This window comes from Pan troglodytes, chromosome 23 (genome assembly GCF_028858775.2).
Source record: "Pan troglodytes isolate AG18354 chromosome 23, NHGRI_mPanTro3-v2.0_pri, whole genome shotgun sequence".
Taxonomy (NCBI): domain Eukaryota; kingdom Metazoa; phylum Chordata; class Mammalia; order Primates; family Hominidae; genus Pan; species Pan troglodytes.
The window spans coordinates 27,695,998-27,716,689 of NC_086016.1; the positions used below are offsets into that span (position 1 = coordinate 27,695,998).

Consider the following 20,692-nt stretch of genomic DNA (forward strand, 5'->3'; position numbering starts at 1 on the left):
ACAACCAATAAATGTAACACAAACTTGGAATGAAATCTGGCTGTCCCTGACTTCAAAGTCTATGCTTAAATTTCCTCTTTCATCCTCAAGGATGGCCCTGGTTCCCACATTTTTTAACGATAAACTTTCTATTTGAGAATTGATTTTGATTTCAGACAAGGTATGAAGATTGTGCAGAGCATTCTAACATACCACCCAGTTTCCTCTATTATTAACACTAATTGTATCTTACATTAATATGGTGAATTTGCCAGAAGTGAACCTGTACTGAAACATTAACTACAATTGTTGCTTTGTTTGGATTCCCTTAATTTTTACTTAATATCCTTTATTTATTTATTTTAAAAAATTTTTTGGTGGAAACCAGGTCTTGCTATGTTGACCAGCCTGGCCTCAAGTGATCTTCCCACCTCGGCCTTCCAAAGTGTTGGGATTACAGGTGTGGGGCACCCCTCCCGGCCAATCTCCTTCTTCTGTTCCAGGATCCCTTCCAGGATAGCATATTCCACTTACTCATCGTGCCTCCCCAGGCTCCTCTTGGCTGTGACAATTAATCAGACTTTGTTTTTGACGACCTTGACAGTTCGGAGGAGTACTGGTTAGGTTTTCTTTATAGAACGCTCCTCAACCGGGATTGGTCCGGTGTTTTGCTCATGGTTAAACCAGTGAGGTGGGTTTTTAGGAGGGAGACCACAAAGATCAAGTGCCATAACTCATCACATCATATTAAGGTTACCTACGACACCATGATTTAACCGTGATCACCTGGCTGAGGTAGAGTCTGTCAGTTTTCTCTATGGTAAAGTTATGCTTCTCTTCCTTCACCCACCCCTGCCTTGTACCCCCTGTAGAGAGAAGTCACTATGCACAGCCCACACTTAGGGAGTGGGATGTTAGACTCCCCCTCCTTGAGGGCAGAATGTATATGTACATTTTTTGCAATTTTTCTGCACAGGAGATTTGCCTATTTTATTCTGTATTTATCTCATGAATATCAGTATAAACTCATGAATTTTTTTTAATACTTTGGTTTGTAATCCAGTGCAACTTTATTTATTTTCTTGCTCGAATTGTTCCAGCTTTGGCCATTGGGAGCTCTTTCAGTGGCCCATGTGTTTCTTTGACACACCGCCATCATTGTGTGTGTGTGTGTGTGTGTGTGTGTGGTTTTGTTTGAACAATTTCTAGCACTACAAGATCCTCCAGGCTCATCTTGCAGATTTCCTACCCCAGTCCTAGAATCAACCATTTCTCCAAAAGTTTTTTTGTAATTGGAGAATGGCATTAAAAACAAAGATCTGCGTGTTAGGTGCTGGTTCTACTACTTTGGGTTGTGGAAGGTTCCCTCTTTTACACTGGGAAGTCAGAGCTTTTCTCCAATTATTTTTGACTTTCCAGAATGGGGAACTTTGGTCTGTAGTTCCTCTCTGCTCTTGGTCTCTGAACCTCTTCCAGCTCCATTTATGCCCATATTGGCTCCTCTGTAAGCAAAACAACCCTGTGACTTGTAGGCGTAAATGCTTCATAGTTGTGAGTGGTGGGGGTGAAGGTGGTGGTGGTGGTGAGTGGTGGGTGGTGTTTTCTGTCTTGATTCCAGCACCTTCTTTGCTGATGCACAGTGCTTTGTTGACTCCCTTGTCCTCAGAAGCCCTGGATTCACGTCATGAAAGATGAAGTTAACCATGGCTCTGGAATTCCATCTCTGGGTCATGTGTCATCTCAGAGCATATTATCTTCAGCAGAGTCTGGAGTATTTCCTTCAACATGCGCCTGACACTTCTGTAATATTTTCCTACCCCTTTTTTTATTGTCTCCAGTAAAAAAGTAACCTGGGAAAACACAGTATCCTTTGCAAGCTTGAGCAACTCCACCATATTGGTTCATTGCTGCACAATAAACAACACATTTCAATGTCATACAACAAGAACTCATTTAGCCCATGGTTTGTGGGTGGGTTGTGGCTGATCTAGGTGGGCTTGGCTGGTTGGCTCTGTTGATCTCAGCTGGGTTTGCTCACACATCTGAGGGTTAGCAATGAGGGCTGGGCAATCTAGGGAGAATTGGCTGGAGTGGCTCTGCCAATGTATCTATCATCCTTCTCCTGGTTCCAGCACATTAGCCCAGCATGTTCTTCCAGTGGCGACAGCAGAAGCACCAAAGGGCAAGTGAGGACTGCAAGGCCACTTGAGACGTAGGTCCAGAACTAGCAATAGTGAGTTCTGCCTCATTCTGTTGGCCAAAGTGAGTCACACTGCCTAACTCAGCATCAAGAAGTGGGGGAAATAGACTCTGTCCTTTTAGTGGAGAGGGAACAGGCAGTCAATATTTCTGAACAATAGTCTTCCACATCCCACTCTGTACTTCTCTTTCTGGGTTACTTATCAAAATTAAAAATGGTGTTTCTGGAATCTCTAAATTTTCTACAATAACCATGTGAAAGAACTGCAGAGATTCCAGAAGCTGTGATTGATGACACACTGTTAGGAAGGTGCTGGTGTTCACAACTATCCATGTTCCCACCTCTACCTGGGCTCCCACTATTCTATACTTCCCAGCTCTGCTGTATGTAGGTGGCACCACGTGACTAGTTCCAGCCAATGGAAGGAGACCAAAAGGGTCGTGTGTTACCTTTGGTTCAAGACAATTAAGGGTGGCTGTGCCTTTTCTGTGTGCTCTCTTTCCTCATCTGCTCATTGGATGTAAAAAATCTCATGAAGATCCCCAAGGACCTTGGGTATAGGAGAGAGCTATTTGATGGAAAGAGCCTGGGTCCCTGAATGACTGTGTGGAGCACCGTGGTTTCCAACCCATGCTATCTTGGACTTCTTGGACAAACCGTTGTTGTGTCAAGTCACTGAGATTTAGGGATAGTTTGTTATAGCAGTTTGCATATCGTGACTAATATAACCCACCTTCCTGGTGGTCACTAGTGACACCTGTTGACTTCTTTCAGTTAGCTCTGTTAACTGTAACTTTTATAAGAATTATGTATCTGAGTGTTCATTTTTGACAAGTGACCTGAAGGTTTACTTCAGACATCCACCTACCATTCCCAACTTTGACAATATGACTGATTTTGCTTTAGGGAAATCATCCTCTCTCTAATCTTAGCTGATGTGATTCTAAGGAAGGTGACCCCACTTTCTGGAATCTAGGAGTAGAATATGTAACCCGAGCTGAGCCATGAGGTCCTTGTGTTCCTCCAGCCACAGTGATTGGTTCAGGGGTGCAGGGGTGGGCATGTGACCTAAGGTGGTCCAAATTTAATCTTAAGATGTTGGCTAGCTAAGTTGAAACCCCGAGTGCTTTTACTAGACATTACTAGGGAAGATGATAGATAGTCATGGTAGGTAGGTGCAGACAGCTATCCTGTAATTATACAAACAGCCAGCCTAAGGAGGAAGCTTATACTAAGGATGGCAGAAGCTTACACTAGAAACTGCAGAACAGAGCAATGGAAAGAGCAGGTCCTTGACATCATATCAGACAGTTGGATCAGGCCTTGCCTGAAGCTAATGAATTCTTGCTCAAAGGTCAATAAGTAGCCTATATAGCTTAAGTGAATTAGTTGAGTCTTCATTACTCACATGCGAACTATTTTCAGTGGATTCAGCCTTTATCACTTTTCTAATCAAGTAAGACAATGTTATGCAGAGAATGCAGAACAATATCAAAATAAATGATCTTCAGGGATCACTTCTAATTCTAAAATTTAGAGTTTACGAGGCCTAGTATGAATTCCTAGCACTTAAAGTGTTTACAGTGATCTACACATAGGAATATCTGTTTATCTTGATAGTCAAGGAAAGTCAAATTGTTTGGAGACTTTGGGCAAAAAGATGATGAATATTCCATAAAAGAAATACAGGCCTTCCCACACATGGGCAAACCCCCTCCATGGTTCCCATTGCTCTTTACGGGTTTTATAACTGACCGCTCTCCACCCATCTGACCTTATCAGCTACACTCCCACCCACCCCACAACTCACCGAACGTTAAATCCTCTGAGCTCATTTCTGCCCCAGGACCTTTGCACCTGCTATTCTCTTTGCCTAGAATGCACTTGTGCTGACTTCTTCTCCTGGAATCTACCTTAGGTTCTCCCCAGAGAGGCCTTCCCTGATCACCTGCGAAAGAAAATCTTCCTTCTTTGACACTCTTTACAAATTACTGTTTAGTTCCTTCACAGCACTTTTACAGACTCACAGTATCTGGTTCATTTATTCTCTAGTCATCTGGTTCATTTATCTCCTGTTAGAATGAGAGTTCTTCAAGGGCAGAGCCTCTGCCCATGCTGGTGTCCCCGCTGCCTCCGGCACCTGACACATGGCTGGCACAGAGCAAAAAACAATCAGAGCCTTAGGAGTGAAACAGAGGCAGTAGTTGTTTTTTTTTTTTTTTTTTTTTTTTTTTTTAGAGGAGTAGGGAATAGAAGGTACTTGTAGTGTCATGGTGAGGGCGGGAATTTCTGGGAGTGTGAGCCATGTGACAGGGAATAGGGAGCAGGCTGACTTGGAAATTGTTATCCGGGTTTATTTATAGAGTATTTCCATTTTCTTTTTCTTTCTTTCTTTCTTTCTCTTTCTTTCTTCTCTCTCTTTCTTTTTTCTTTCTTTCTTTTTCTTTCTCTCTCTCTCTTTCTTTTTTTTTTGGAGACAGAGTCCTGCTCTGTTGCCCACGCTGGAGTGCAATGGTGCATTCATAGCTCACTGCAGCCTCAACCTCCCAGACTCAAGTGATGCCCCCACCTCAGCCTCCTGAGTAGTTGAGGCCATACCCAGCTAATTTTTTTCATTTTTTAAATTTTTGTAGAGATGAGGTCTCACTGTGTTGTCCAGGGTGGTCTTGAACTCCTGGACTCAAATGATTCTCCCGCCCTGACCTCCCAAAGTGCTGGGATTACAGGTGTGAATCATGGCGCCTGGCCTCATAGAGTATTTTTAAAAGGAATTGCGTGTGTGTGTGTGTGTGTGTGTGTGTGTGTGTGTGAGAGAGAGAGAGATCGACCAATAGAAAGGAAGAGAAGATTACTCATCCAAAAAAATAATAGAATGAACATTAGAAGCTTCCTCAGATGCTTCACTTAATTTCTGCCTAACCCCTGGCATTTCAGGGTCTGTGCCCTCCCAGAGCTTTTATTACCCACATGAGCTTCTCCTCAAAGTTGCAATCTGAGAGCATCCACTTGGGGGAACAAAAGGACACTGTGGGCCACTGCAGTTCAGCTTCATCATTACGTTTCACTTCCTTTTTATGAGATGGGAATAAAGATAGTTCCCTTAATTTCAGGACATATGAAAATAATTTTTCTTTGGGCTGTTGGGTAAATGCTGTTAACTCAGATCCATAGGCCCCTTCAGGTTTTGGGGGGAACTTTCTCAATCAAATGTTGTTATTGAATGAAAACCTCAAAGCAGAAATTCAAAAGAATGAAGCTCAAGGCAGCTGTATCTTGTTTCTGTTTTGCTTTGAGAGTCAGAATATGCGATCAAAATCTATCTTTCCCTTCCTTATCCTTCATTTTTTTCCCCCAGCAGATAAGAAAAAAATAGTGGTGCTTCTTTTAGGACTTAATTTTCAGAAGGATAATATCATACAGAGTTGGAGCTTCAGAAAACTGCTCTGGAAATTGATATGCACACAGCCTGTTCTTGATGAGCTGAAAGAAGCATGAATGTTGAAACGGAGCTGAAAAGGCAGTGGTAGGATGGCAAGGGAGACTGTGATATTTTTTTCTTCCATTTTTCCTTTTCAATATTGTAACATTTTCTTATTGTAGATGAACAAATTTCTACAAACCTGGTACCTGGTACCACCACGCTGCCGTTGTTACTGTTTAAGGTGTCTCCTGTGTCTGTTTTCTCTCGGTGTTACTTGTTCATATTTTCTGGTTTATTTGGTTGATTTAATCCGTGTTGTCACGATTTGAAGGGTTTTTTGTTTGTTTGTTTTTGTTTTGTTTTGTTTTGAGACAGGGTCTTGCTCTGTCACACAGGCTGGGGTGCAGTGGTGCCAGCTCAGCTCATTGCAACCTCTGCCTCCTGGCCTCAGGCCATCCTCACACCTCAGCCTCCTAAATAGCTGGGACTACAGGTGCACACCACTACATCTGGCTATTTTTTTTTTTTTTTTTTGTATTTTTTGTAGAGACGGGGTTTCATCAAGTTGGCCAGGCTGGTCTCAAACTCCTGGGCTTAAGCCATCTGCCTGCTTTGGCTTCCCCAAAGTGTTGGGATTACAGGCGTGAGCCACCACACCCAGCAGAGGAGTTCTTAAATTCTGGTTTTTATGCTGGATACTGGATGGGAAAAGAGGAGACAGACACATTTTATTGAGGAGCCGTGGTCCAGAAACAGTAAATATTTACTCGACAAGTGATTTATTCCCTTTCATGCCATGATTAAAGTTTAACTTTCATTGAACAATTGCTCCATTTATATAGATGAAAATAAATAATTGGGAACATATGTGACAGCCCTTTCACTGGTCTCCCCATGATCTCTCTGGCCCTCCAGTAACCCATTATGTTCACAGCAGTCTTTCTGAAAAAACAAAACAAAACAAAACCAAAAAAAACAAATCATGCCCCAGTGCCTGCTTAACACATTCAATGGCTCCCTTTTGTCCTCAGAATTCAGCCCACACTTCCTATCCAAACTTCGAGAACTTGCAGAGTCTAGCTCTTTATTGATACCCCCAGTTGCATCTCATTTCTGCTATCTTTGAAGAGAGGGATAGCGGTTTGGGTGTGGGGGCAGAAACTAGGTGTGTCGGTGAGAGATTAGTCCGGGAAGCAGAGCGACACGGTGGTATGTTTGGAATAAGAACTGCGTTACAGGAATCAGATGATACACGCTTGTAGGAGAAGCTGGGGAAGAAGGTCCATTGAGGGCATTGAGGATCACTAACAAGGGCTGGTGCAAGTGAATGAGTCAGGAGCTTGCAGGGAAGTCCGAAGCTTGGTGTATTGAGCTGGTGCACAGGCACCAGGAAAGGGGCTGATCTAGAAGTCTATGGAATGTATTAGTTCTCCACGGTGACTGCCTCTGTGAATCTGCCGCTAAGGGTCTGAGGGTGGGCTTGCCATCACTGCTGGTCGGCAGGGTCGGGGAGAGCTAGATACAGAGCAGGGAAGATGGAGGACAAACTGGAAGCTGCTGGCGCCTCTGTGTCTGGCCACCCCTCACTGCTTCTAACCAATGATGACCTTCAGAGTGTAACGGCTGCTGCTTCCCGTGAGCCTCCCTGGTCTTGCACAACCTCATTTTGGGGCAACTCTAACCTAGGAACATACAGGAAAAGGAGGTCTGGGAAATGTGGTTCCCAGCATAACCAAGTTGCCAACAGAATAATCCGGTAGATGTAGTCTCTGTACTCAAAGAACAGGAAAAAAGAGCAGAGAGGCCAAAAGTGGGTACTGGGGCAGTTTTGCTGTGTGATGACTGATGTCATCCCTCCCTTCATATCTCCACCTCATCTTCAATAAAATCCACAGCCCTTGGCCATGCTGTTTCAGTTGGATTTATTTCTTCCACTTTCCTGCTCTCTTCCTTCCTCTCTTCCTCCCTCCATCCCTTCCTCCTCCCGTCCTCTCTCCCTCTCTTCCTCCCTCCATCCCTTCCTCCTCCCGTCCTCTCTCCCTCTCTTCCTCCCTCCATCCCTTCCTCCTCCCGTCCTCTCTCCCTCTCTTCCTCCCTCCATCCCTTCCTCCTCCCGTCCTCTCTCCCTCTCTTCCTTCCCTCCCTTCTCCCTTCCTCCTCCCGTCCTCTCTCCCTCTCTTCCTCCCTCCATCCCTTCCTCCTCCCGTCCTCTCTCCCTCTCTTCCTCCCTCCATCCCTTCCTCCTCCCGTCCTCTCTCCCTCTCTTCCTTCCCTCCCTTCTCCCTTCCTCCTCCCATCCTCTCTCCCTCTCTTCCTTCCCTCCCTCCATCCCTTCCTCCTCCCGTCCTCTCTCCCTCTCTTCCTTCCCTCCCTTCTCCCTTCCTCCTCCCGTCCTCTCTCCCTCTCTTCCTTCCCTCCCTTCTCCCTTCCTCCTCCCGTCCTCTCTCCCTCTCTTCCTTCCCTCCCTTCTCCCTTCTAGATGTCCTAGGTCTGGTCTGAACTTGGCACGGGGAAGAACAAGGCCTGCAAAGGTGGTCCAAACACATACAGTTTCCATTTTACTGAAAGGAGACATGGGTTTCCAATGTTGAGAAATCATAATCTAGCCCAACCCTCTTTTTTATGTTAACTTCGTCTCCTTTCTATGAATGAGGCAATGCAGAAGTACAAAAAAAAAAAAAAAAAAAAAGCAGGGTAGTGGGGAAGGAAAGATTCTGTCTCCCTCCCAGGGAGAAAGTGATGAAAAGGGAGAAGCTAGTGCCTCTGCACCAGCCGAACACAACAAGCTTCCAGACTTCCCTGCAAGGATCCCTCCCAGCCCTACTTACTCTTTGTTTCACAGTCAAAAAGCAGAAGTCCAAAGAGGTGAAGCACTTTGCTCCAAATCACACAGCACTCATTTTGGCCTAGAAACGGGCCTATTAGGAGTGACTCATCTCTTAAAAGGCCACACTCTCCAAGCCTGTTCTCTAAAGTGCTTACATCTACCCGGGGGGTCAGAGAGTGTCTTCACCTAAAACAATTTGCATTGATCATTGTGGTCGCAATTTCCATTTTTACATTAAAGTGGGGAAGGTGAGGCTAATTCTTAAGCTGTTGTTGGCAGAGCTTCTTATGGGGAGGTTATATCTTGGTTGGGGCCACCACAGATCAGGGGCTGACCTCTGTTGTAGAAACTCAACTCTGTAGTTCACTTGGGTGAAGTCAATTTATTAATTTACCTTTGCAGTGACTGGAATGCTTGTGGATACATTTTTGGGCTCAGGGACTCTGGAAGTCTTTGATCATGGGCCATGGTAAGAAGTATATTTTATTTAATACAAAGCAGTGGAATACACACACACACACACACACACACATCTGAAACAAATATTTCACTTTACGATGCTTAAAACTGACTGTGTATGACTCACTCTGATGATTTTTATTCCATTCTATTTCACTTCATTATGTAAAAATGCTGCTAGCATCCATGTAAATGTATTCCATGACCTACCGATTGGCCTTGAGTCCCAGCATAAAAAACACTAAGCTAGGGCCTCTCTTCTTGCAATCGAAGGATCTCAGAAGGAAGCAAAATTGAATTTAATCATCATAAAGTTGTTGTTATACCTCGAGTCAGAGTGGAGAGTGTGAGAGCAGTTTGAGGGTGAATTGAGTAACAGTGTGATAGGTCTGCGTGAGTTAAACCTGCTCTCTTGCAGGGCTCACTTTTCTAGCGACTGTCATGCTCAGTTTGCTAAGGAGTGTTCACTGCTCCCATTTACTGAGTCCTTATGGCGTGCTCGGTGATGGAGAGTAACAGGAAACATGAAAGAGGTCTGACAATATGGTAGGAATGAGTAGATTGATGTGAGTGAAGGAAAACACTCCTCTGCAGAGTCATGCCCAGGGACAAGCACAATGAAAACCAAGTTGTTTTAAAACCAGCTGGTGTCTGTGATATGGAGGTATGTGGAAGGAAAACCCTGTCATTCATGTCATCGTGGTCACAGAACATGATATAATTTGTATGTCCGGAAGAACACAGCAAGAGGTTTTTTTTTTTGCTTTTTTTTTTTTTTTTTTTTTTTTTTTTTTTACTACTAAGGGCCATTCAGGTCCTAAACATGGAAGTTCAAGGCACCAAACCTCCAGTGTTATCATTACAAGAATATGGGAAGAAGTACTAGCTACTTGGGAAGATCGCTTGAATCCAGAAAGCTGAGGCTGCAGTGAGATATGATCATGCCTCTACATGCCAGGCTGGGCAACAGAGTAAGACCCAGTCTCTAAAAGAGGGAGAAGGAGGGAGGGAGACAGAGAGAGAACTAGATGTGCAGATCTCAAAGGATCCTAGGTGAAACACTGTGGGGAGAATCTTGCATGGAAGGAAGAGAGAGAGCAGAGGAATGAGAGACTTTGTGTTGCATTGGAGAACTCCAGGCAGGATGCAAGCTGTGCATCTCCATCTGCCTCTGATCAAGTTTGTGTAGATTAGATAATAACTCATATAGATGTAGATAATAACTCACATAGGTATAGATAATAATTCACATAGTTGCATACCCATGTTGCCTCACTGATCAACATCATTGTGTGGAAGAAATCTTGGGCTGGGAAATGATAGACGGCCTCTCTCTTGATGCCTCAGGTAAGGACAATCAAGGCAGTCTGCTGCTCTATGGCCAAGAAGGTTAGGGATTGGAACAGAGGGTCAGCACCAAATACTTTGCTTATATTTTCTTGTTTTAAAACATATTTTATTGAGGTGTAACTCAATAAGTGCATGGGTCAATAACATGTATATATCCATGTAACCACGACTACCTCAAGATATAAAACATTTCCAGCCCCCAGGAAGCTCCCTCCTCCCCCTCCTGGTCAATACCCACCCAAGGTAACCACTATGCTGATCGTTATCAGCGTTGACCAGTTCTGCTTGTTTTTCACTTTTACATTGTTGTGGTCTCAAACAACATGCATTCTTTTGTGTCTGACTTCCTTCACAGTACGTCTGTGTGAACCAAATTGCTGCATGCCATGGTGGCGTGTGCTTTATTATCACTGTGTAGTATTACGCTGTGTGAACATGTTACAATGTATCCATTAGATCATGGGTCTCCAATTCCTGGCCACAGACCGGTACCTGTGAGGAATTGGGCTGCACAGCAGGAGGTGAGCTGCAGATGACCAAGCCAAGCTTCATCTGTATTTACAGCTGCTCGCCATTGCTCATATTACCACCTGAGCTCTGTCTCCTGTCAGATCAGTGGAGGAATTACATTCTCATCGTGAACTGTGCCTGTGAGGGATCTAGGTTGTGTGCTCCTTATGAGGATCTAATGCCTGATGATCTGTCACTGTCTCCCATCACCCCCAGATGGGACCATCTAGTTGCAGGAAAGCAAGCTCAGGGCTCCCATTGATTCTACACTACTGCGAGTTGCAGAATTATTTCGGTATATATTACAATGTAATAATGATAGAAATAAAGTGCATGATAAATGTAATGTGCTTGAATCATCCCGAAACCATCTCCCCAGACCGTGTCCATGAAAAATTTGTCTTCTGTGAAACCAGTCCCTGGTGCCAAAAAGGTTGAGGACCACTGCATTAGATTGTTGATGAATATTTGGGTTGTTCAGTTTGGGCTGAGAATAAAGCTACTGTGAACATTCATGTACAGGTTTTCTTGGTCTACATAAGCACTCATCTCTGCAGGGTATATATCATGGAGTTAAAATTCCTTGGTCACGCATTTAGCTTTTGTGGATACTGCTAAACAACTTTCCAGAATGGTCAAACCAATTTACACTCACACCAGGGGCACAGAAGAGCTCCGTTTGCATTCTCACCAATATTGGTTTTGTTTGTATTTTTCATTTTAGCCATTCTAACATAAAGCACAGTTATACACATGATGTCAGTAAATCCTCAAGACAAACTTATTATTGTTCCTGCTTCCTAATTAAAGAACCACAGATTTTGGGGGGTCAAGCCAGTTGCCTAAGCTCTCTCAGCCAGTGTATAGTAATGTTGAGATTCAAACTGTGCATATAACACCCTGGGTTCCTGGTCCCTGCTGGATGTGCTGTGCCATGATCCATTTTCACTCTGTCACCAACCAAGTCAACGTTTAGGCTGAGGTACTTTGGGATACAATCCCCATGTATTGTATCCTCACATGTAATTATATGATTTTATTAAGTATCTCCTTGGAGTCTGGGGGACCACCCTTCACCCTGGCTGGTCCATTCAACACCCTGTACATTGTGTTGATAGAGCTAATTATTTGTTAAAAGCATACATTTTAGCCAAGTGATATCTCTGCCTATTTATCTATTAACTATATATCAATCAATTATATATATGTGTGTGTATATATATAGATATACACACACACATACATGCTAAGATTTGAATGTGTTCCCTCCAGACTTCAGGTGCTGAAACTTAATGGCCAATGTGATGCTATTAAGAGGTAGTGCCTTTTTTTTTTTTTTTTTTTTTTTTTTTGAGATGGAGTCTTGCTCTGTCGCCCAGGCTGGAGTGCAGTGGCACCATCTCAGCTCACTGCAAGCTCTGCCTCCTGGGTTCACGCCATTCTTCCACCTCAGCCTCCCAAGTAGCTGGGATTACAGGCGCCCGCCACCACGCCTGGCAATTTTTTGGTATTTTTAGTAGAGATGGGGTTTCATTGTGTTAACCAGGATGGTCCTGATCTCCTGACCTCGTGATCCACCTGCCTCGGCCTCCCAAAGTGCTGGGATTACAGGCGTGAGCCACCCTGTCCGGCTGCAAGGTAGCGCCTTTAAGGGGTGATTAGGTCATGAGGGTTTCTCCCCTCATGACTAGGATTAAGGCCCTCATAAAAGAGGCTTCACACAGTCTGGCATGCCCTTCTGCCTTCCATTATGTGAGGATACAGAGTTCCTTTCCTCTGGAGGATGCAGTGCTCAAGGCACTGTGTTAGAAGCAAAGATCAGCCCTTGCCAGACAATGGAACCTGCTGGTGCCTTGCTCTTGGACTTCCCAACCTCTAGAACCATGAGAAAAGAAATGTCTATTGTTTATAAATTACCCAGTCTCAGGTATTCTGTTATAGTAGCTCAGACTAAAACTCCAATGGACTAAGAATATATACATGAAATAGCAAGCTACTTGAACCAGTGGCTAACAGTTTTATTCTCTTCAATGGAGGAAAGCTTTCTAAAGTTGTGGCAGACAGACTCTAGGCTCATGGGCGTCCCCATGATCCCATCTTTTGGCGTTCCTGGCCTTTTGTGGGCCCTTCCCTTTGAGCGTGTGTGGGATCTACGACTGGATTTTAACCAATACAATATGCAAAGGTGATGGGATGTAAAAGATTATAATGCCCATCTTGAGATGCTTTGGGCCATGTTTGGGAGGCCCATGTGGCAAGGAAATTAGTGCTACTTCTAGGAGCTAAGGGAAGCCTCTGGCCAACAGTCAGCAAAAATCTAACAGCCTAAATCCAATAGACCACAAGAAACTAAATTTTGGCAGCACTTACATCAACTTGGAAGTGGATCCTTCCCCAGTAAACCTCACATGAAACCACAGCCCTGGCTGACACGTAACTGCAGCCTTGTAAGACCCTGAGCAGAGGACCTTGCTAATCTATACCCAGACCCCTGACCTACAGAAACTTTGAGATAATAAATGTGTAGTTTTTTTAAAAAAAATTATTTATTTTTAAATTTTATTTTAATTTCTGGGATATATGTGCAGGACGTGTAGGTTTGTTACATAGGTGTATGCCATGGTGGTTTGCTGCACCTAGGTATGAAGCTCCACATACATTAGCTATTTATCCTGGTGCTCTCCCTCCTCCACCCACCCCTGACAGGCCCTGGTGTGTGTTCCTCTCCCTGTATCCATGTGTTCTCATTGTTCAGCTCCCACTTATGAGTGAGAATATGCGATGTTTGGTTTTCTGTTCCTGTGTTAGTTTGCTGAGGATAATGGCTTCCAGCTCCATCCATGTCCCTGCAAAGACATGATCTCGTTCATTTTTATGGCTGCATAGTATTCTATGGTGTATTATGTACCATATTTTATTTATCCAGTCTATCATTGATGGGCATCTGGGTTGGTTCCATGTTTTTGCTGTTGTGAATAGTGCTGCAATAAACATATACGTGCGTGTATCTTTATAATAGAATGATTTGTATTCCTTTGGGTATATACCCAGTAATGAGATTCCTGGGTCAAATGGGATTTCTGGTTCTAGATCCTTGAGGAATTGCCACATTGTCTTCCACAATGGTTGAACTAATTTACATTCCCACCAACAGAGCAAAAGCATTCCTACTTCTCCACAGCCTTGCCAGCATCTGTTGTTCCTTGACTTTTTAATAATTGCATTCTGACTGGCATGAGATGCTATCTCATTGTGGTTTTGATTTGCATTTCTCTAATGATCAGTGATGTTGAGCTTTTTTCATGTTTTTTGGCTGCAAAAATGTCTTCTTGTTGTTTTAAGCTGTTAAGTGTGGTCATATTGTTACACAGCAATGACTAATACAAAAGATTTGTCTCTGCATGGAGATAAAGAATTCTGATTTGGCTGGGCAAGAAATCTGATTTGGCTGGGCATGGTGGCTCATGCCTGCAATTCCAGCACTTTGGGAGGCCGAGGCAGGAGGATTGCTTGAGAGCAGGAGTTTGAAACCAGCTTGGGTAACATAGCAAGATCCCCATCTCTACAAAAAAAAAAAATTAGCTGGGCATGTGGTGTGTGCCTGCAGTCCTAGTACTTGGGAGGATGAGGTGGGAGGATTGCTTGAGCCCAGGAGGTCCAGGCTGCAGTGAGCCATGATGATCATGCCATCACACATCAGCCTGGGCAACAGAGCAAGACCCTGTCTATAAAAAAAAAAAAGAAAGAAAAAAAAAGAAATCTGATTTGATCAGCTAATAGACATAGGAAAATTCCAAGTGTTTTTTCTACTTTCATATACCACTCAACACAGCACTTCTGACACCAGAAGTGTGGAGATTTCTTCCCATCAGCAACCAGTCAATTATTCAGGGGACACCAACTGGGCGTCCTCTAATTCCATTCACTCTGACCAATTGCAAGTAGTAGGTTGTCACTTACACTTCTGACCAATCATCTATAAATTGGGGTTCCCATGACCCCCTCCTCAAGTTAAATTAATTTGCTAGAGTGACTCACAGAACTCAGGAAAACACCGTATCTGTGTTTACTGGCTTATTACAAGGGTATTACAAAAGATACAGATGAGCAGCCAGGTGGAAGAGATGCATAGGGCAAGTCCTGGGGCTAGGAGCATCTCTGCTCTCTCTGAGCACACCACACTACAGGACCTCCATGTGTTCAGCTATATGGAAGCTCTCTGAACCCACTTGGTTTTTCTGCGTTTATCTGGAGGCTTCATTCTATAGGCATGATTGATTAAATCACTGGCCATTGGTAGTCAACTCACCCGTCAGCCCCTCTCTGCTCCTCAGAGGCTAAGGGGTGGAATTAAAAGTCTCAACTCTAGGCTACATGTGGTGGCTCACACCTGTAATCCCAATACTTTGGGAGGCTGAGGAGGGAGGATGGCTTGAGCCCATGAATTTGAGACCAGCCTGGGGAACATAGTGAGACACCATCTCTACAAAAAATAAAAAAAAAAAAATAGCTGGGCATGATGGTGTGTGCCTGTAGTTCTAGCTACTCAGAGGCTGAGGTGGGAGGATTGCTTGAGCCTGGGAGGTTGAGGCTGCAGTGAGTGGTAATCACACCACTGCACTCCAGCCTGGGCAACAGAGCCAGATCCTATTTTTTGTTTTTTAGTCTCAACCCTCTAATCATGCCTTGGTTTTGTGGGTAACCAGTCCCCATCTTGAAGTTGTCTAGGGACCCTAGCCACCAGTCATCTCACTAACATACAAAAGACACTCTTAACATTTTGGAGGTTCCAAGGATTTTAGGAGCTCTGTGCCAGGAAATGGATGAAGACCAAATATATATATATACATGAATATTTAATATATACATGAATATTTATATGAATATGTAATAAGAATATCTATTAATCTTTATAAATCACAATATCATATCAGCCAACATATCTCACCCAGTTTAAGTGCTGGTGACAGACAACCACACCATTTGTAGATGGGAGAAAACTCCCTGGAGAGCTGCTGAAATCCCATAACTCACGACAAGCAGATGAAGGCTTTCTGAGCCAAACATCCCATGACATCTGGATTGTAATTCCAGTCTTGGGAAATCGCTTTTTCTCTTGCAATTTGCTAGATTCTAAGGGGGGGATCAAAAGAGTCACAAAGACTCCCCAGTGGGCTGTTAGCTGCAGCAACATTTCTTGAGCAAGGATTCAGCCTGGGAAGCTTCCTGATCATGTGCTCAGTGTCCACATGGATGGGAGCTGGACTGATGGAGTCAGAAAGATCAGTGAGCACAGGGGAGAGGTCAGATGTTGTCAAATACACCATCCCTGGGTGAGCCCCAGAGAGCCTTTGCCCCAGCCAATTAGCCCAACAAGTTACCATCTGTATGTGGCATCTATTTGCATAGCACACACTGTTCCCTGCACTTCTGAGGAAGAGGTGAAACAGACTTTTCTTTTCAAGACCTCAAGGGTGGAAACACTTTTGCCTGCAGTTGCCCATGGTTCTTGTTTGTTTAGAAAAATTAAGGCCTGGATGGACAGAGCTATCATTTGTTTGCTTCCTCTCATTTCTATTTAAAGCAGTTTATAAAGAAAGTCCTCCAGAAAAATCCAGCCGGCTCCCCACCTCCACACATGCCTTTTCTGGACTGTGTTAAAGGGAGGGAAAGGTTATTATTCAGAGAGCAGTCAGAGTTCTCTTTCATAAGGTCAATTGGGTCATGTCACGTCCCTGCTGAAAGCCCATCTCTGGCTTCTCATTGCTCTCAGGACAAAGACCCAGCTCTTTGGTGTGGCCTCCAAGGCCCTGCAGGGTCTGGCCTCTGCCCAGTCTCAGGTGTCATCACACATCCTACTCTTTGCTTCCCAGCTATGCTCCTTCTTTGCCGCCCAGGGCCTTTGCCTGGCTGTATGATCCACCTGGAGGCTGTCTCTGACCCCCTTCTGTTCCTCCTTCCGTTCTCAGCTTAAATGTCACCTCCTCAGAGAAGGCCTCCTGGACCCACAACCAATTGTGGGCTCTTCAAAGACATCTATTACATCATTTTGGCTCATAGCACAATTTTAATAAATTAACCAATTAACTGCCAATGCACCCCCCTTCAAATATGTTATTCCATGAAGGTGGAGGGTGTCTACCTGTCCACCACTGTCATCCCGGTACCTCACATACAGTAGGTTTCCAAGAAAAAGTTGCCAATAATTGGTTGATGGACTGAAGAAATCAATGGAGATCAGTGTAACTGTTTAATGTGAGAACTTCCTTGGCCCCTGGAGGGCCTGGGAGGAAACCTTTCCTCATCTTTAGATAATTACCACTTTGGCTTTTGGGTTTATGGTGGCTGGATTATGATTCTTTTCAGAGGACTGATGTCTGGTCAGGTTTGGTGATGCTTATGAGAAAGGTTGTTAGCCTGGCAAGACAGACAGTGACATTTGCTGGTTACAGGGACAGGAAGGAGGGCTTCAGGGCTGGAGCAGTTCCAATCCCCAACTAAGTCTTCCATGCTCCAACACTGGCCCCAAGAATGTGATTCTCTGGAGGAGAGCATTCTAGACTCAACAGTGGCCAGGATTCCAGGACGTTTTGTGGTCTCCTGCCAAGTTTCATGCTCAGTTCTTTCCAGAAACAATTATGAGCAGTGGGGGCCCTGGGAGTGTGTGTAGGTGTCTTCGAGCCCAGGCACGGGGTCCATCAGGCCTGACTGCTCCAAAGAGGACTTCACGCATTCCAGCCCCACTGAGCCCTTATGGTGTGTCCTGTGATCTCATCTAGCCCTTACAATAATCTTTACAATAGTTAATTACCCTCACATTATAAAAGAGACAACTGGGAGTCAGTGAAATCACTTAGTCTAAGATCGTTTGAGTACTGTCAGAAGTGAGATTCAAATTGAGGCCTTCCTTATTTTAATGTTCATCCTCTTTCCTTTCAACTGTATCATGATGCCTGAAATTATTCCAGCTGAACAAAGTCAGCCTGAATGATTCCTGGGGTTAAGGAAAAACCTGCTGCCCCTAACATATCACACACACACACACACACACACACACACACAAACTAGCAATCCAGTTGTATGAAATTCCTTTAAGAAAGGCAAACTCTACTATTTTATAATCAAGCATATGGTTTAAAATTCAGACACTCCTGGCCGGGTGTGGTGGTTCACACCTGTAATGCCAGCAGTTTGAGAGGCCAAGGCAGGGAGATCACTTGAGGCCAGGAGTTTGAGACCAGCCTGGCCAACATGGTGAAACTCTGTCTCTATTATAAATACAAAAATTAGCTGGGCATGGTGGCACATGCCTATAATCCCAGCTACTCGGGAGGCCGAGGCAGGAGAAGCGCTTGAACCCGGGAGGTGGAGGTTGAGGTTGCAGGGTGCTGAGATTGCCGAGATCGCACCACTGCACTCCAGCCTAGGTGACAGAGCAAGACTTACCTGGTCTCAAAAAAATAAAAATAAATAAAAAATAAAAATAAATCAGACATTTCTGGGAAAATTGACCTACCAACAAATTCACACTAAGGCGTATATGATGGACAGGACATCTTTTGATGAGAGCAGCTTTTGATGAAGGAGGAGAAGACAGAGGAGAAGAGAGAGGCACTTGTTCTTGAAGGGCTAAAGGGGCAAGGGGAGGTGGGAGGAAGTGGAGAGGAAGACAGAAAAAAGGACACAGGAGAAAAGGGCTTAGAACGTGATAGGAGCCCACCAAGAGAATTTCTGGCAGATTTGCATTATTGCCTACAAGTGTCTCAGTGGCTTCTCTCCCAGAGATGCCAGGGGTCATATCTGAGCAGAGATCTGAATGGTGAGAGGCCAAAACAAGGCCTTGAAGGAGAGTGTTCCAGGCAAAGGGAAAAGGAAGACAAAACCCTCAAGGCTGGAATTGCTTGGTCGGTGTGACCCGGGCATCATGGGAGGACTTGGGATTAGCATGAGGTGAGTCGGAAAGAGAATTTGAATGGGGTTTTATTGTGCACTTTAACATGCCTTATTTGATGTTATTTCACTCACAGCCCCATGACTTAGAGTACAAGGACATTCAGAGGACAGGGGTTGAGGGAGAAGTCCTGGGTTGAGACTGCCTGAATTCATATCCTATGAATTTAGTTGTTGCACTTACGTTGCAAGTGACTTGAGATTTTTCTTTTGGCTAAAATGAGCCCAACCAGCTGGGCGCAGTGGCTCACGCCTGCAATCTCAGCACTTTGGGAGGCTGAGGCGGGTGGATCGCTTGAGCTCGCGAGTTCAACATCAGCCTGGGCAACATGGTAGCACCCCCCAAAAGACAAAAAAAATAGCCAGGCATGGTGAGATATCCCTGTGGTCTCAGCCACTTGGGAGGCTGAAGTGGGAAGACTGCTTAAACCCAGGAGGTTGAGGCTACGGTGAGCTGAGATCACAGCACTGCGATCCAGCCTTGGTGACAGAGTGAGACCCTGTCTCAAACAAACAAAACAAAAACCCACAAAACAAAAAATGAGGCCGACCCCTCCATTATAGGTGTCTGAGGAAGATTATTAAGATAGTCCCACAAAATGTTTCACATGATAGTTGGCACAAAGTTAGTATTTAATAAGTGTTTTCTATTATTATTTTCATTCGCTACAGCCAAAGCACTTATTTGGAAGAGCATTTTAGTGTGGCTATAAGCCTCCTGAAATTGATTATGTGCCTTGGCAGATGAGTGATTTCTTTTTAGTGCCTGCCACATTGATGGTACTCAATAAATATTTGTTGCATGAATGAAAGTGTGAACTACTGTGTCACGGGTTAGGCAGACATAGAAGTAGAACATAACAGTGTGGGTGGAGGAGTTAGCAGATCATTTGGCAGGCAATGGGGAGCTATTGAAGGTTTTTGAGCAGGGGCAGGAGAGTGTCAGATGGATTGAAGGAGGGAGGGTTTGGAAACAGAACAAGGAGTTGGCAACCTGTGGGCACCTTCCAGGTGAGAAGTCAGAGAGATCTGGTCCAGGGAGAAGGGAAGTGGGAGGGCCTTTGTTTTGTACTTGGCTGCTTCAGAGGCCTGCAAATCACCCTGGACCATGAGTGATGTGCTGGTCTGCTTACTGCAGCTACCCTCATCTGGGTCTCTTGGACTGCTACCCTAGCTCTCTCTAGCACCTCCCTTAATTCAACTATCCCCCCCTGCCTCCAACTGGACCTGCATCCCCAGCCAGAAGAATCCTATAAAATGGTCCATCTGATTTTGTCACTCTCCTCTTGGAAACCTTCCACTGGCTTCTGGTGCCCCGAGGATAGCTTCAATTTCCCACTGTGGCTCCAGGTGCTGCAGAATCAAGTCCGGCTGACCTCTCTGACCTGCCTCTCCCTCTTCTCCTCCTTTGTCTGGTGGCTGTCCATCTGGGCTCCGCTGATCTGACCTTTCTCTAATCTGGAACTCCCTCCCCTAAGTGAGGCCAGTCTGAACAACTTCAGGGTGGGAGATTGCCTGGGCATCTTGTTCCAGTGCAGATTTGGCTTAAGTCTGTGGTGGGCCCTAAGATGTCAATGTTTCTGCTGTGTTGGCACCACCTGGGGGCTTGCAAGGAGTGCAGATTCTCAGGCCCCGATTGGACCTCTGAATCCGAATCTGCATGTTGGCAATTTCAGCACATAAGTGTCTGGGGGTGCTGGTGGCGAGCACGTCTTAGGAGCATGTGACAGCTTCTCTGGTGGCTCCCTGGGGAGGGTAGGGGTGGTCCTCTGAGATCAGGGTTATGCCAGGCCTGGCCCAGGCACCCTGATTTCGTAATTGAGTGTGACCTGTTTGAATCTCTGTACATGAGCTGCTCTATACCAAGCAGTTTGGGAGTTATTTCTGTTGATCAAGAGAGAAGAAACAGACCTGGCCAGGACAGGAAGAGACAGGCTCTGAGAGGTAGGGGGTAGATTTGCTCAGTACCTGCTGCCACTGGCCCAGATGGCATGCC

The 20,692-nt window shown here is 44.8% G+C and overlaps 1 protein-coding gene across 17 annotated transcripts in view; it reads left to right on the forward strand.

The window, feature by feature from the left end:
• Positions 1–20,692, forward strand: part of GRK3 (G protein-coupled receptor kinase 3) — a 279,994-nt gene that overhangs the window by 90,774 nt on the left and 168,528 nt on the right. For 14 of the 17 annotated variants that reach the window (XM_063808413.1, XM_054675962.2, XM_063808418.1 and 11 more), the window contains one exon: positions 8,830–8,896. The exons of the other annotated variants lie outside the window; for them this stretch is intronic. In XM_063808413.1, the coding sequence (XP_063664483.1) occupies positions 8,830–8,896 (67 nt within the window). The remainder of the gene's footprint in view (positions 1–8,829; positions 8,897–20,692) is intronic. 17 annotated transcript variants of the gene reach the window in all.